This window comes from Bison bison, unplaced genomic scaffold (assembly GCF_000754665.1).
Source record: "Bison bison bison isolate TAMUID 2011002044 unplaced genomic scaffold, Bison_UMD1.0 scf7180017863415, whole genome shotgun sequence".
In the NCBI taxonomy this organism is placed as follows: Eukaryota; Metazoa; Chordata; class Mammalia; order Artiodactyla; family Bovidae; genus Bison; species Bison bison.
The window spans coordinates 61,726-79,753 of record NW_011493987.1 but is presented as its reverse complement, the minus strand read 5'-3'; the positions used below and the strand labels follow the sequence as shown (position 1 = coordinate 79,753).

The window sequence follows — 18,028 nt, the reverse complement described above, 5'->3', positions numbered from 1 at the left end:
TAGCCAGTATTTTACAATCACTATACATGGAATATAACCTTTAAAGTTATGAATCATGTTGAACACCTGTAACTTTTATTGTACATCAACTATACCTCAATTAAAAAATACAATCACATGGAGGGGGTTGGGGCTTCAACATATGGATTCTGAAGGCCACATCTCAGTGCATAACAGGGGTCTCCTGTGACGTGTATTTGCTACCCACCAATTGGTCTTGGTTTCCTGAGCCTCTCCTCTCTCAGTGCCACCCGGAACTCTTGTCTTGCCACATAAACTCAATGGACAGGCTGTGTCTGTGTCTTACCCACCATCACCTGCCTCTGACGTCTCTTGGGCCAGAGAAGGGGGGTCTGTCTAGATTGTGGGGTCATGGGTGGCTGCTGTCCAAATTGCAGCTGTGGCTCAGTTGCCGCATGGGGGCTCCAGGGAACCCTTCCTTGGCTTGTGAATCCCACGTCTGCTCAGGCTGCTGTAACAGACTATCATAGAGGATGAGGAGTCCAAGATCAAGGTGTCAGCAGATGTGGTGTCAAATGAGGGCCATCTTCCTGACTCACAGATGGCTGTCTTCTCACTGTGACCTCCCATGTAGAAGGGGAAGGGAGCTCTCCAGAACCTCTCTTTTATAAGGACACTTACACCATTTGTGAGGGCTCCACCCTCGTGACCTGACCTCCCAAACGCCCTACCTCCAAATACACTGGGGATTTGGTTTCAACACAAGAATTTCTGGGGATACAAACATTTAGTCTATGGCACCTGAAGTCCTGGATCAGTCATCAGGGTAGACTTGAGACCTGGGGCTGGGGTTGCCGAGATCCTAAGTTCAGAGGGTGGGGGTAGCAGGGAGCAGGGCCTGAGGGGTCCAGTCTGAGGATCTGGGTGGTTGGGTCACCAGAGAGGAAGGAGGTGGGCTCATCCCAGAGTCCTCTGGAAGTGAACTGTGGAGGGTGTAGGGACCGCCACTAAGAAGTGGGCATTTTTTGGTCATCTGGGTCTCATTGCTGAGGTCCCTGAAGCCCATGGTGGTGTCCGGCCCCCACAGCGTGCTGAGAACTTGATCCCCAGGCACCCCTTGACCTGGCATGGAGGCTCTGGTTGTCTAGGGGAGGGAGGGATAACTGAAGAACGTGACAAGCCATTCATTGAGGCTGGGCTCAGACATGGCAGTGAGGTCCTAGCGCAGGAAGTGGGACCCTGGAAACCCTGGGATTTGATGCCAGAGTTGGTCCCCACAGGGACAGCCCAGCACCCAGAAACCCTCTCCAAATACCACCCGCAGGTGTCCCCTAGACTGGCCTTTCTCAGGTCACGCTCCTCCCTGGCTCCATCCTCTCTCCTTGTAACCTTCAACTCCCTGATGTCCTTATTTCTGCCCTACCCTCACTTCCCCTGGAGCATTGGCTCCTTCCTGAACCCGGCTCACTGGGGGCTGTTCCCACTCCGGGATCCCACCCCCTGTCCTGAAATGCACTGGATTGATTCCCAGGTACAGAGGTCCTCGGCTCGAGGCAGCGGCAGGAACAAGCAAGCGATAAGGACTCAGGAGGCCTAGGTCCCATCTCAGGAGACTGAGGGCACTGTGTTTCTTGTGGGGTCCATCTGGGACCTGGGAACCAGTTGTTACGGCCTGGAGGCACTGTGCTTTGAGGCAGAGTCCACGGTGACTCAGTGGGAAGGAAACGTGTGTCAGTGTGGAATTTGGGGAACACCTCATACTCCCCAGACTGATAGAGGATGGAGGCCCCTTCTTGTGTTTAAAGCCTTATTCTGGTTCTGGGAGCCGCCAGAGAGCCTGGGAGGGTTCTGGCTGAATAGGAGAGAGCTACGTCTCCTGTCCTGAGCCCTGTGGCCACACGGGGGCGCCAACACATTGCTCTGCGTGGCCTGGAAGGGTCTGGGCTCTAGATTAGTCAGAGATGGCTGACCTCAGGACTGAGTACCAATGTGGGGAAACAGCTTCTGAGCAGCTCTGGACTCCACTGGTGTCAGGGTCAGGGGTGGTCCAGGGACGGGAGGAGAATAGAGTCCTTATGCTAACTCTGAGGTTACCATCCCTACCCTGTGATTCTCCTGCCTCTTGGTGACAATGCCTGGGAAAATGGAAAATAAGCATTTTCTTCTACACTATTTCTTTTCAGTACTCCTTGATGTAGCAACAGTAACAATATCTGTATAAGTTTTTTCTCAGGAAGAATACGTGAGAAATTGATAAAATGCTCACCGCTGGCAGAAGACCTAGATGCCAGGGATCTGGGGAGGAAGGAAAATTTTTCACTTGCAAATCCTTTGGAATATCTTGAAAGATTTTTGAAAAATATGTTGCATTAAAAATCCCTCTTGGGGGAGGGTATATGTGTATATCTATGGCTGACTTATATTGATGTTTGGCAGACCAACATAACCAATATAAAGCAATTATCCTTCAATTAATAAATAAATACATTTTAAAACAAAACAAACAAAAATCCCTCTTGGGAATTCCTTGGCAGTGCAGTGGTTAGGACTCTGCACTTCCACTGCAGAGCAGCCCACTTTCAATCCCTGATCTGGGAACTAAAATCCCACAAACCATAAAACACACACACACACATCCCTCTCAGTAACAATAAGGAAAAATATAAAGAAAAGAAAACCTATAAAAGAAAAAATCTTTCTCATTTATGAGACTCTTTCCTATTTACTTGCAGTTCACACGCTATGGTCCTATGATATGATTCAGGCCTCACTGAATCACTCACTCATTCACTTACCCATTCATTCACTCAACAAGTATTTCTAAAGCAACAACCAGGCACTATTCAAGGAGATAGGAATACAGCTGTATACGATCAAAGTCTCTATACTTGTGCTCATAAAGCTTATGTTCTAGAGGAAGGAGAGAAAATAAACAATTTTGAGTGTGGTCCTCCAGCACTCACAGGGTATTCACACCTCAGAGCCATCCAGGCTGTTCTCTGGCCTGAGAACTTGACCCCCAGACAGCACTTCCCTCCCTGACATTCTCTTCTACTGTCCTTACTGAGAGCCCCTCCCTGCGTGGCTCACCGCATCTGGGTCTCCAGCCTCCCTCTACCCACTGCCCTGCGTTGATTTTATTTAAACCCTAGTTGTCGCTAAGTTATTCTGGCTCGGTGACCCCATGGACTGTAGTCCGCCAGTCTCCTCTGTCATGGGATTTTCCGGGCAAGAATACTGGAGTGCATTGCCATTTTCTTTGCCAGGGAATCTTCCTGACCCAGGGATTGAACTTGCACCTCCTGCATTGGCAGGTGGATTCTTTACCACTGAGTCACCTGGGAAGCCTCACACCATGGTCACTAATGCACATTTTCAAGTGTCATTATTTAATTGTTTATTTTCTCTCCTTCCTCTAGAACATAAGCTTTATGAGCACAAGTATAGAGACTTTGATCGTATACAGCTGTATTCCTATCTCCTTGAATAGTGCCTGGTTGTTGCTTTAGAAATACTTGTTGAGTGAATGAATGGGTGAGTGAATGAGTGAGTGAGTGAATGAATGAGTGAATGAATGCACAAGCAGCCTGGCACATGCACAGACACACACTGCCACATACATACTCTCACCCACACTGACACATACACACGCAGAACACACTCACATACACACATTGTCACATTCACACATTCACACATTCTCACATGCACATACTCTTGAAGCCTAATTTTCATTCAACATTAGGTTGTGGACATTTCCCATGCATTATTATTTCTAAAAGTTTTCTCCAACTTATTGTGAAACATTTCAAAGATATCTCAAGTTTGAAGGAATAGTACAATAGCCATCCTAGATATAGTGGTGTTAATATCTTGTCATATTTTCTTTGTGTATGTAATAAATTATATTTCCATGATTTTTGCTGAAATCCTTGAAAATCACTTGCCAACATCCTGATCCTCATCCCTAGCTATTTCAGTGTCATTTCTTGAAAAGGAAACTGTCTTCAAATAATATTATTATCATACTGAAAATAACTGTAATTCCCTAACATTATGAAATGTCAAAGTAATATAAAATTCTCTTAATTATCCTGCACATGTCTTTCACTTGGAGAGAGGAACGCTTGGTTGTGCCATCTCTGAATTTTCCTTCTCTTCCCTCTCTCCAGCCCCTAATGACAATTCCAAAGAAAACTGAAAAGTAGACACATTTTTTCCCTACTTCTTTTGCAGCTTTTTGAAACTCAGTTTTATGACATAAATCATCTCTTGTTTGGGAGCGACGTCTCAATGTCTACATAACATCCCAAAGTGCGATGAGCATCTTGGGACAGTTGGGAGTTGGGACTTGGGACACAGTTGCCCTGGGCCTTCTGTTCTCCTTATGAGGGTAGAAGAGGGACCCCTGTGCCAGGGTCACCCCTGGCTCCCTGAGAACTCACACCTCCAACAGCAGGCGTCAAGGCAGACCTGAGCCCTCAGGGTGAGAGTGCACTCACGTAATCCTCGAAGACCACTTCTCACCTTCAGGCGTTCCATCCCAGAGTCAGGGGATCCAGAGGGGTCCACACACAGGAAAAAAGACCCAGCCACCTCAGCCCTTGTCGTCTCCACCATCTTATTCACCCCAGAGCCCAAATGAGAGCCCCAAACCCCTGATCCTCTCCACCTTCATCTCCCTGTCAGCTGCCTTGACCCACTGGGACTAACCTCATTATGCCCTTTCCCTGTTTGTCTTAGTCATGACAAGCCCCCAGATAGTCTGGCCTCTCATCTGTGTTAGAGGCTCTGCACAGCTCTATTCTGTCTCCTCTTCCACCCCTCCTCAGCTCCTGAGGGTTTTCACAGCGCCCCCAGGAGTTCTCAGACACTGACCAGCAAAATCTCCAACGTCCTCCTTCGGATGTTCCCTTCACCTCACAGCTCTGACAGAAACCTGGGTCTCCTCGAGGACACGGACCCTCTGAAGTCCTCTGATACTGTTTCCTCATCCATGGACCTTGTACCCCTGTACCTGGGTGTGGGTGGGGTCCTTCTTATGACTCCCTGCAGACCTTTCTCCCACCCCCTTCCCTAACATCCTCCGGTCTGACATCAGGTTAGAGCCCCCACCCTGCTGGTTGTGGGCCTTCCCCATGGACACCCAGCCCATTCCCCTCATTGCTTCTCTCTCACAGCTCCTGACTCACCATCACTGACTCCGACAATGTTGGCTCCTTGGTCTACGGTGATTTCAACGTGAGATGTTAGGCTGAACAGTGGCCCTCAGTGCGATCCATGGCCAAATCCTTGAACCCGTGACACGTTCTGTCTACACAGCTCTGGGTTTTGCAGGATAGGAGGTCTCAGTTCCACTAAGGGGGCACTCTTACAAGGGGACACGACAAGGGTCCCATTGAACCATACCCTATGACTGCCACCCGGGAAGCTTGGATTCCATGTGCCGAAGACCAGCAGGTGAGAGGAGGGGTCCTGTCTTCTCTAGGCAGATGTGATTGAGCCTGGTCCTCGGGAGAGACGGAGTTGCTGCTACATAACTGGTGCAGGAGGACTACAGGGGGAACTCAGGTGAGAGACTTGGGTGCCTGCTGCTTCTCCCTTGTCCCAGTGAAACTATAAATGTTAGGTGCGGTGACCCAGTCTGAGAAGGGTTTGATTTCCAAGGGTCCAGACGCCTCAGGTAGGAAGGTTTAGGACACAGCCCCCAGGTGAGGCACAAGGGCCCCTGCTCCTATGCGCTAAGATCCAAGGCAGCATTTATGCAGAGACCCTGCTTCCCAGGGCTGTTCCCAGACAATGACAGGTCGAAACAGTGACCCTAAGGGAGGCTCATTTCCAGGAGACACAGGGCTCCATCTGTGGCTCGGGGACTCTTCTACGGCCTTGCTCAACTTCACTTCCATTGCCTAGGGGTCTAGAATAGTCCAATGAACCTTCTCTCCTGTCTGCCTCTAGGGGTCAGATTGCATCTTAGTCCTGCAGGCTCTCCCAATGTTTTCTGCCTGCCTCACATTCTCTGACAAGTGTTTCCCCTAAAAAAACACTGGCGAGTTTAGTCTCAACTTGGCAACTGTTTCTTGGAGGCCAGGGACTAACGAGATCATTTTCATTTGTGCACCAATAACCTATTATTTATTTCAGCTTATAAAACCTTTCTCTTTATCCAGCTTCTCCGACCAACAACTGCTTCATTTCGCTTGTCTTTTTAGTATCCGAGTTATATTTGTTGCTTTAAGACACTAAGTTTTAGGATAATTTTCTGTTCAATAAAGCTAAGTAATAAAGCTCTCTTAAGTCTTTATTATTCTATGGATATTGTCTAAATCTATTTCCTTGCATTTTAAAAATGCTATTTATACTTAATATCGGAGAAGGCAATGGCACTTCACTCCAGTACTCTTGCCTGGAAAATCCCATGGACGGAGGAGCCTGGTAGGCTGCAGTCTCGGGGTCGCAAAGAGTCGGATACAACTGAGCGACTTCCCTTTCCCTTTTCACTTTCATGCATTGGAGAAGGAAATGGCAACCCACTCTAGTGTTCTTGCCTGGAGAATCCCAGGGACGGGGGAGCCTGGTGGGCTGCCGTCTATGGGGTCACACAGAGTCGGACACGACTGAAGTGACTTAGCAGCAGCAGCAGCAGCATACTTAATATTGCTAATTGCTCTTCTCTTGTTCTGTCTTTTACTAATTTGGACTTTTCTCTTTCTTCTCCTCCTCCTCAGCTTTCTTCCTCCTTCCTTTCTTTCTTTTTAATTTGAGGACTCCAAATATATAAATTAATACTATATGGTTGTGCTAAAAGGAAGCATTCTCAGGACCCATATGCTGAAAGTGTGATGCCATTTATATACACATTCCTTTTCTTTTTTTAAAAAATAATTTGATTTATTTATTGGCTGTGCTGGGTCTTTGTTGCTGCACAGGCTTTTCTCTAGTTGCAGTAATCATGGGCTATTCTCTAGTTGCGGTGCACAGGTTTCTCATCTCGATGGCTTCTCTTGTAGGGCACAGGCTCTAGGGCGCTCAGGCTTCAGTAGTTGTGGCACGTGGGTTCAGTAGTTGCGGTTCCTGGGCTCTAGAGAACAGGCTCAATAGTTGTAGTGCACGGGCTTAGTTGCTCCACATGTGTGATCTTCCCAGACCAGGGATTAAACCCATGTCTCCTGCACTGGCAAAAGGATTCTTTACCACTGAACCACCAGGGGAGCGCCGACACATTCTTTTTCAATTAACACCACATTGCAATTCAACTATACTTCAATAAAAATAAAATTTTAAAGTACAATGCCAGATATACGGAATAAAACTAGAAGAAATGAAGTTTTTGTTAGAGTTTGAAAAACATGCCAGGGTGATCTGCACTGCAAGTGAGTTTCAACACAGGAAGTGGGTTTTACCTCTTGCTTTCTGTCTTTCTGCTGAAAACAGCTTCCTCTGGAACAACCACACAAACAACATGAACACTTACACAGCCCTAGTGAAAATTTAAATTGATAGTAGAACTTTGGAAATCAAATTAGCCTCGTCTAGAGCAACTTCACTTTCACTTTTCACTTTCATGCATTGGAGAAGGAAATGGCAACCCACTCCAGTGTCCTTGCCTGGAGAATCCCAGGGACGGGGGAGCCTGGTGGGGTGCCGTCTATGGGGTCGCACAGGGTCGGACACGACTGAAGCGACTTAGCAGCAGCAGCAGCAGAATGGTTACAGTACATATATCATATAATCCAACAGTCTTACTCCTGATCATTCACTCTGGGGGGCTGCTTGCCTATGTGTCCCAGGAGACATGTACACTAATGTTAATGACAAAAATTGAAACACCATATGTTCACCCAAAGGAAAATAACTGTGGTACAATCACGAACTATAAAGCTTTTCCAGCAGTAAAGTGAGTGAATCTTTCTATCAGTTATCAGATAACTCACCTACCCATAACACTGAGTCATGGAAGAATACAAGCTGTATGTGTTCACTGAACAGGAAGGTCAAAAACAGGCCGAACTAAATAACATTTGGTTTGGGGGTATATGCACTTACTGTAAAATCATTAGAGAAACTCAGAGGAACAGTAAACACAAATTTCAGGATAGAGGTTATATATGGGAGATGGGATTGAGAAGTGGCTCACGGTAGCTTCTTAGTCTCTGATTCTATTTTTTTTTTTGGCTGCATTGCATGGCATGCAGGATCTTAGTTCCCCAACTAGGGATAGAACCCATGGTTGCTGCGGTCGAAGTGTGGAGTTTTAACCACCGAACCATCAGACAAGTCTCCTTAGCTTCACATCTTATCTCAGAGGTGGGTTCCGAGGAGTATCAGAACTCCTTAAACTGGTATTTTTGAAACTGGAGTTTGTGAACCATTCCAGATTAATTTTTTTTTCAATGAAAGGGAAAATTACATACCAAAGTTTAAGGATCCTTAGTAAGACCTACTCACAGTAGAACTAACCCATAGCCAAATGTTGTGAACCGTATTCGAGAGAGAGAATCCAGGATGCCACAGAAATATCTTTGTCTAGGCCGTTTGCTCTTTTGTTCACTGGCATCTCTGTCAGTTTTCTGCTGCACAATGTTTAATCTGATGCTTAAGGTCTTGTGATGGCTTAGACACGTCACTTACATTAACTTTCACATTCACCTGGCTTAAATACATTTATGGAACCAAAACGTGCATTTTGCTCAGTGTAAATTAAGATGGAAAAATATAAAGGAATATCATCTTTGATAATATTACCTGATGAGATTTCATTTTAACTAGAAAAATAAGAATCTCATGGGAGGGAGATGGGAGGAACGTTTAGGAGGGTGGGACACGGGTGTACCTATGGCTATTTCTTATTGATGTATAATAAAAAAAAACCCACAAAATACTGTAAAGCAATTATCCTTCAATTGAAAGGAAAGAAAAAAAAAAAAAGAATCTCTTATTTTAGTCTCCCTCCCCACTCCGAGCTTAGTATCATGACAACAGTTTTGATGTGACTCATTAGACAGGAATGGCTAATTTTGATCTAGGAACAAAGTTTTACCTGGATCAGAATTGTCCCTTGGACTTCAAGGAGATCAAACCAGTCCATCCTAAAGGAGATCAGTCCTGGGTGTTCATAGGAAGGACTGATGTTGAAGCTGAAACTCCAATACTTTGGCCACCTGATGCAAAGAGCTGACTCATTTGAAAAGACCCTGATGCTGGGAAAGATTGAGGGCAGGAGGAGAAGGGGACAACAGAGGATGAGATGGTTGGATGGCATCACCGACTCGATGGACATGGGTTTGGGTAGACTCCGGGAGTTGGTGATGGACAGGGAGGCCTGGTGTGCTGCGGTTCATGGGGTTGCAAAGAGTCGGACACAACTGAGTGGCTGAACTGAACTGAACTCAATTGTCCATAGCTACCTAATCATTTACATATAGCTACTATATGTTTTCAGTGTATAGAATTTGCAGGGAAATCTTAGAGACCTTGGGGTATCTCACTTCTCTGTCTCAAACTTTTATTAGTAGTAATAGTGTTAGTCACTCAGTTGTGTCCGATTTTTTGCGATCCCATGGACTATAATCTGCCAGGCTCCTCTATCCATGGAATTCTCCAGGCAAGAATACTGGAGTGCATTGCCATTCCCTTCTCCAGAGGAACTTCCCAACCCAGGGTTTGAACCCTGGTCTCCTGCATTGCAGGCTGATTCTTTATCATTTGAGCTACAGGGAAGACCTGCAAACTTTTATTATTACGTTCCAAAAAGAAGTTTGAAGCACTCAAGAATAATTGACTAAAGGAAGCATTTGATTTACAAAATCCTGAGAGAATATTTAATTTTGATTTTAACATGTGGGTAAATTCTTTTATATTCCTCCCTTCCAGAAGTGGAGCTTCATTTTCTGCTCTTGAGTTTGGGTTGGACTTACTGATTCACTTAAAATCTTTTATTTGTTTGGCTGCACCAGGTCTCAGTTGCAGCATGTGGGATCTAGTTTCCTGACCAAGGTTCCAACCTGGGCACCCTGCATTAGGAGCATGGAGTCTTTGCCACTGGACAACCAGGAAGCCCCAGTGATTCACTTGTAACAGAGAGCAAGCTGACGTAATGGCGTGTGACTCTGGGCCTATGATATTAAACACAATGCAGCTTCCATCTTGGCTGCCCTCTCTCAGATCACTTGCTCTGGCGGAAGATTGCTGCCTAGTCATTAGCTGCTTTAAGGAAAGTTAGTATGGCTTGGAACTGAGGCCTCCCAGGACGATCCAGGAGGGAAATGAGGCCTCTTCCAACAGCCATGTGGGTGACCATGTTTAATGTGAATTTCTTGCCCCAGTTAAGCCTTTGGATGATGCAGCCTTGGCTGACAGCTTCATCAAAACTTATGAGAGGCCCTAACCAGAATTCAAGTAAACCTCTCCTGAAATTCTGATTCTGGAAAACTGTGGAACATAATAATTATTTGATTTTGAAATTCTCACTTTTACAGCAGTACACAATTATTACAGCATCCAAAGAAAATAATGGATTATTGCATTTTATTTTTGATCTGTTGTAAATTAACAATAGGATGTCAAACATAGGGCTTCCCTGGTGTATCAGATGGTAGAGAATTTGCCTGCAATTCGGGAGATGTGGGTTCGATCCCTGGGTCAGGAAGATCCCCTGGAGAAGGAAATGGCAACCCAGTCCAGTATTCTTGCTTCGAGAATTTCATGGACAGAGGAGACTGGTGGGGTCACAAAGAGTTGGACACAACTGAGCGACTAACACTTTCTAGTAAACATACCATTTGGTTTTAAAATTTAAGGAGAATCCCCATGGTTAAATGGACAGAAAGCATGTTATTACTATTTACAAAATTTTATTTATTTGAATTTCCATTACCAACTGTAACCCAATTAAACCCAAAGGAAGAACAAGGCTATATTAGGCAGATTCTAAGACAGCCGGCAATAACCAACTGCTCATTATTTACATTCTCCCAGTTGTTTGATCAAACACTAATGCAAGTGGTACTGTGAAGGGATTTTTTCATATGTAATTAGGTTCATATCAGTTGAGTTTACAACAGGGGATGATCATGGGTAATCCAGACCTGATCAAGTGAACTCTTAACCAGACTAGGTTATTACTGAACAAACAGTGAAAGGGATGCAGTGTGAGGGAGGGCTTGAAATGGAGGGGCCCACATAGCAAGGCATGCTGGTGGCCAGATGCGCTGAGAGCAGCATTCTACCGACCTCAAGAAAGGAAATGGGGACCTCAGTGCTACAACTATAAGAAGTAAAATTCTGCAAAGAGTTCTGCATGAGCTTGGAGGAGGACCTTAAGCTCTAGTTGCAAACACAACTTCACGAAATGCTGAACAGAGACCCTCTCCATACTGCACCTGGACTTCTGATCCACAGAACTGGGAGCATTGAAATGGCTCTTGTTAGAGCAACTACATTTGTGGTAACATTTTATGCAGCAATAGAAAACTAATGCACAGGCTCAATTGTGCAACATATAAAACATTCTCCACTGGAATGAATTTATGAACTCTCGCATATACTAGTTGAACAACATAAAATCTTTCCTAATTTTTCTACTTTAAAAAATTTTCTGATTTGTATATGATGCCATCAGACTTTAATACAATCAGGTTTGTTTATTTCATTTGTTCAACAATCATTAATTTAGTGCTCACTATGTATCAAACATAGCTTTATATGCTGGAGGTACAGCTTTAACCAAAACAGCTTTAACACAAAGCCCCTGTGCTCATGTGCCTTACATTCTAGAAGCTTTCCAAGAGTGACATGGAGCCACTGGAATATTAAAAAATGTCTGAAATGACACTCCTGACCACTGTGGGGGGAATAGTCCATGGGTGGCAGGTGAGGTGGTGGCTCTTGTGCCACAATTCAGGGATGAGAAGTAGGTGGAGACTAAGGGGAGAAGAGGGCCTGAGGGATGAGAGAGACAGAGAGAAGGGCTAGAGAAGCAAGAGGTGTGGAGAAGAAGCAGATGTAAAGCATTCTAAAGCAGTGACACTCTCAGATTTAAATATGATGTTACAATGATTTGCTTAACAGGTATTCTTTGCATCTTGTATTTGCTCTGTTCTGTGAGGCTGCCTAAAAACCAAATGTCTCCTTATGACAATCAGGTTAAAGAAAATAATACCAAGTGCCCAATAAAATGTGCACATCGCTTAGGTGTGGATCACAAACATAGACGATGCAGGAGTGTTCGTGAAGGACACTTTGATTGCACTGAACACTTGCAACTTTGAGGGGATTAAAGTTTGTACACTCTGGTTGAAATATAATGTGTTAATAATATTTCTTATTTTCTGTATTCTTGATGCTCTGCCATTTGTGGTCTGGATAACTGGGGAGAGACTTGCGCTCTAGAGCTGACCAATTCTTAGAGACAGCAAAGGGCTTGCCCAGGAGCAACCTTTTCTTTGCAAACTAGACAATCCAGAGTCCGTATCTGGAACCACCTCTTCTATAGCAGAGCCTGGCGGGCTACAGTCTATGGGGTCGCAAAGAGTTGGACATGACTGAGCGCGAACACACACACATACACACTTCAATCAGGTCTTACATTCCAGGAAGCAATATTCCTCTGCTCTCATTATCCAGGGCCAGGTACCAGGCACCTAGAGACAGGCCCTGTCTCCCAGAACCTGCCAATGACCTTATTCAAACCAGCCAATCCTAAGATGTTTCTCCAGCCCTCCTTTGCTTTCCCTCAGCCTGAGGAAAATGCCGTGAAAGTTCTGAGCCATGCTTTCTCCCTCTCCTTGACCTTCTGGCCAACCTTGGTGCTTCCCCCTGTGGCTCTGTGTGGTGTGCCATGCCCCCTCCTCTCTGAAAATCTAATTAGTAAGAAATCTTCTTTCAATGGTTTAGCCTCTCCTGTCATCACCTAGTCATTGTAGTAAATTACTGCATAGGCACAGGTCTTCTGCAGGAAGAAACTGTGCTTCCATGGGCTTTTCTGTATTGACCATGTGCTGAGACTCTGACAGGAAAACTCGGGGCTATGGAATAAAGGTAATTTTAAAGTATAAAAGCCTGGAGCCACGGTTTGGGAAAGTGAAGTTATGAACTTTGGTTATTGCAGAGGTGTTTAGACACATTCACACGGGAAGGGTGAAATCATTACTTTTACAGATTAGATGCTCATTCAGGGGACATCAGGATTATGGTTAACAAGCAAACAGGAAGCTGGTCTCTATAGGAATCTCTACATACACAACTGCCCCCAGTTTAATGAGCATACCACTGTTTCTTCACCAGCTTTCCTAAGACCAGGTTGCTCTCTGGCACCCTATTCCTTGGAAGTTTGTTTTTCCTAGGAGAGTGCCCTAGGGATGAGTGAATAGGGGTGCAAGTCAGGGAGAGGGAACTGGGGAAGGAAAGACAAAGGGGCTGATCCCAGCCTGGGGGTTTCTCCTTGGAACCCAAGGAAAACCAAGGTTTCTCCTTGGTTTTCTCAAACAGTCCCAGCGCCAGGGAGACAAAGTGCTCTTGGTGCAGCCTTGAAGAGAGGGGCGGGGCACAAAGTCCCAGGTGCCCTGGGTGTGGCGCTCAAGGTCTCAGGTTCTAGGGGCGGGGGTTGGCGTCTGGGACACGGAAGCTAAGCACTGGGGATTCCCCATCACCTCCCTACAGTTTCACTTCTCTCTCAAACTGTGTCAGGTCCTTCTTCCTGGAAACCTATGATGATGCTCCAGGTCTCGGTCTATTGGTTTCTAGGGAAGCCAATCAGCGCCACCGCGGTTCCCTGTTACGAAGTTCTCAGACTAGTTCGAACTCACATTCGTCCAAAATCCCAAGCATGAGGGTCACCGAGCCGCGAACCCTCCTCCTGCTGCTCTCGGGATCCTTGGCTCTGACCGAGACCTGGGCGGGTGAGTGCGGGGTCGAGACGAAATAGCCTCTGCAGGAGAAGCCAGGGGACCGCCTGTCTGGGGCGAAGGACAGCCGGGGAAGACGCGTTTCTATGGCCCTGAGACCAAACCCACTACCTCGCCCCCGTCCCGTCCTGACCCTCCCCTGTCCCTTCCGAGCCTGCAGTCCTCTCCTCTCACCTCTCGAGTCTCCCACCGGCCCTCTTCCGTCTCGCACGCCCCCTCGTCCCCTTATCCCCTACAGGTCACATTCACCTCGAACATGGGGACCCGCGCCCGAAGGAGCGTCGGCCCGGGTGGCAGCCCCTCCTGGTCCCAGGGGTCCACTCCTTGAGGTACTTCCATATTTTGGTATCGCGTCCTGACCTCGGGAGGGACCTTTATCAATCTGTCGGTTATCTGGACGACACTCAGTTCGTAAGATACAACAGAGACACCGCGAATCCGAGGGTGGAGCCGCGGGCGCCGTGGATGGAGCAGGAGGGGCCGGAGTACTGGGACCGGCAAACCAAGATAGCCATAGAACATTCGCAGGATTCGCGGTCGAACCTGAAGCTCATCGTTGGCAACCACAACCACAGCGAGTTGGGTGAGTCTCAAGCCCTGCATTCCCCTGCGATGACCGGGGTCCCCTGAGTTCCCGGGCCCGAGGTTTCGCCCCCGAGGTCAGGAGATTCTCCGACCTCTCTTCGGTCTGGGAAGAGCCCACTAGGAACTAGGATTCACAGGGATTGCGTTTTCAATTTAGGAGAAAAACGGGCTCTGAGCAATCACCGCCCGGGAGTCTGGAGAGGGAGGAAAACTAGGTTGAGCGCTGGGCGGGGCTAAGTAGGCAGTGCTAACCGCGGGGACGGGGCAGAATCGCGCAGCTTCCTTCGACTTGTCTGGCTGCGATGTCGGGCCGGAAGGCCGCATCGTCCGAGGGTACGAGCACTTCGCCTATGACGGCGCGGATTACATCAAGCTGAACGAGGACATGCGCTCCTGGTCCGCGGCGGGCACGGTGGCTCAGATCATCCGGCGCAAGTGGGAGATGGAGGGAACAGCGGAACAGTACCGGGCATACCTGGAGACCGACTGCGTGGACTGGCTCCGCAAATACCTGGAGAAGGGGAAGGAGACGCTGCTGCGCGCAGGTACCAGGGGCCCCGGGCCCTCCCAGATCTCACCTCAGGTTGGGGCTGTACCTCCAACTAGCCCAACCTTAAGGGCAGAAGCATAGGCTTGACACTAGCATTCTTCCCCCTCTCCTCCACCACTTGGATTCTTAGAGTAAGGCTTAAAGATTTTTACTCAGTGTCTGAAATGACACTCCTGACCACTGTGGAGAGAATAGTCTATGGCTGGCAGGTGAGGTGGTGGTTCTTGTGCGACAGTTCAGGGATGAGAAGTTGGTGGAGACTAAGGGGGATGAGGGATGTGAGAAACAGAGAGACGGACTAGAGAAGCAAGAGGTGTGGAAAAGAAGCAGATGTAAAGAATTCTAAAGCAGTGACACTCTCAGGTTTAAATACATTGTTACATTCATTTGCTTAACAGGTATTCTTTGCATCTTGTTTTTGCTGTGTTCTGTGAGGCTGCTTAAAAACCAAATGTCCTTCTCAGGACAATTAAAGGATTCTGTCTCTCTGGATGTGGAGGTCTCTGAAATAATTTATTAGCAGATTTCTTTGACTTTGGCCTAAGTCTTAGTGCTTTACTCTCTCACCTTTTTCTCTGCCCCATGCCTTCTTCACTGGCCACCTGAGCTCCAGATTTTTTGAATCAACTCGGTCTTCACCTAGGTCAGGACCAGAAGTCTGTATTGTCTCACTCAGAGACCTGGAGCCTCCTACCCTGGGCTGTTTTATCCTGTTTCTAGAACTTCTCAAAGCATAAGAAGTTTTCCCATATCCTGGGGTCCAGGCTCATGTCTTTTGTACTCTCACCTCTCACACCATTTATTCCCTCCATTCTCAGAATGGTCACAGAAGTGCCCCTTCATGTGGGCTGTTAGAATTAATACAAAGTTCCTAAATTTTCTCACCTTTTTCCTCAGTTCCTCCGAAGACCCATGTGACCCGACACCCCATCTCTGACCGTGAGGTCACCCTAAGGTGCTGGGCCCTGGGCTTCTACCGGCCGGAGATCTCACTGACCTGGCAGCGTGACGGGGAGGACCAGACCCAGGACATGGAGGTTGTGGAGACCAGGGCTTCAGGGGATGCATCTGCCATGTGCAGCATGAGGGGCTTCAGGAGCCCCTCACCCTGAGATGGGGTAAGGAGGGGGATGGGGCTGGAGTGTCCTCTCAGATAAAGCAGGAGCCCTTCAGGAGTCAGTTCAGCAAGGTCAGGGCTCAAGCCTGAGGTCAGGGCCCTTCCCTTGCCTCCACAGAACCTCCTCAGACCCCCTTCCTCACCATGGGCATCATTGTTGGCCTGGTTCTCCTCGTGTTGGCAGTGGTGGCTGGAGCTGTGATCTGGAGGAGAAACGCTCAGGTAGGGAGAGGAGTGAAATCCGAGTTTTCTTGTGCCCCCAGGGTTTCAAGACAGAAAATGTCCAGTCTCTTGCCTCAGTGCTGGGAGGCACTATCTACATACATGTACTTACCCAGTCTGAGGTCCTGTTTCTAACACTCTTTTTTTAAAATAATTTTATGTATTTATTTATGGCTGCGTTGGGTCTTTGTTACTGGGCAGGTTTTCTCTAGTTGCAGTGAGCCGGGAGCTACTCTAGTGGTTGTGTGCGGGCTTCTCATTGCGATGGCTTCTTTTGTTGTGGAGCACTGGCTCTAGGGCGTGTGGGCTCAGTGGTTGCAGCTCCCGGGTTCCAGAGCACAGGCTCAAGAGTTGTGGCTCAGGGACTCGGTTGCTTCACAGCATTTGGAATCTTCCTGGACCAGGGATCAAATCTGTGTCTCTTGCATTAGCAGGTGAATTATTTATCACTGAGCCACCAGGGAAGCCCTCTAACACTCCTTTGAAAGGCGTGTGTGTAAAAGAGGATTACCTTCTCACTTTGATGATTCCCCTAATGGGGATCTGATTTCTAGCAGCTAAGTATAGACATACAGAACAGGATTGGTACAGTTCCCATAAACCCTCTTTCCTCATGTTTCTCAATCCTGCCCTGGATCTGCATTCACGGTTCTGGAACCTTCCCTGGGATTCAGGACTAAGGGATTCCTATAGAACCTCAAGGCTCTGCCTCCCCCCAGGCCTCTCACATGATGTCTTTTACCCACAGATGGAGATGGAGGGAGCTATACTCAGACTGCGAGTAAGTATGGACAGGTGTGTGTATGGGTGAACTCTGAAACCCTTGAGATAGTGTAGATTGGAACCCCCTGGGGGGGGGGTTCACCCACCCTGTATTGTCTCCTTTAGTCTTAACTCCTGTGGGCTCTGACCAAGTTCTGTTCTATCCCAGGAGAAGACAGGATCTGAGGCCCTAATGGATCTCTCATGGCTCCTAAAGGTGAGACTCCGGAGGGCCTGAAGTGGGAGAGGGGTTGGGTTATGGGGATGCTCTGGATTTAAACATTTTGAGTAGTGGAAATTTGTTCAGAATGTCCCCACCTATGATGACTGACCTGAATTTATTCTTGATTATTTTGTTCAATAGTGTGAAACTGATGGCTTGTATGGAACTGAGTGAAGAAAGTTGTGTTCACGCCCTGACTCTATGACTTCAGAACCCAGACTTCTCTTTTCGTAGAGATCCTGAATGTGTCTGTGTTCCTGTACTGTAATGTGAGAAAGTGGGGAGGCTGACCCACCCCTGCCCACAATGGCCTCCATTTCTTCCCCTCACCATTGTGTAATGGTATCATAGGTGTTTGTGTATCATCGTATTGTTTATTTACATATGTGCAGTTCTTTGTTGTATATCAGTGCTACCTCAATAAACCTGTGTAAAAAATATCATTTTGAAAACATATTTTGAAAGTGGCTGAGTGGTTCCTAATTTAGCTGTTGCCTTTTGAGATCATATGTTAGATTGACAAAGTCTTTGTAATTTTTATGTATTTTTTTATATATATTTTATTTTATTTTTGACTTTACAATATTGTATTGGTTTTGCCATATATCAACATGAATCCACCACAGGTACACACGTGTTCCCCATCCTGAACCCTCCTCCCTCCTCCCTCCCCACACCATCCCTCTGGGTTGTCCCAGTGCACG

At 47.0% G+C, this 18,028-nt stretch overlaps 1 protein-coding gene across 1 annotated transcript; it reads left to right on the top strand.

Moving 5' to 3' along the window:
* The first annotated feature begins 13,643 nt into the window (after nt 1-13,643).
* On the top strand, nt 13,644-17,778 carry LOC104983766 (HLA class I histocompatibility antigen, B-37 alpha chain-like). Its single transcript, XM_010833287.1, is given in 9 exon segments — nt 13,644-13,859; nt 14,104-14,448; nt 14,719-14,738; nt 14,740-14,995; nt 15,898-16,118; nt 16,236-16,339; nt 17,088-17,120; nt 17,271-17,318; nt 17,466-17,778. Coding segments are annotated over 5 exon segments (909 nt in total). The 5' UTR covers nt 13,644-13,786; the 3' UTR covers nt 16,113-16,118; nt 16,236-16,339; nt 17,088-17,120; nt 17,271-17,318; nt 17,466-17,778.
* The last annotated feature ends 250 nt before the right edge of the window (nt 17,779-18,028 follow it).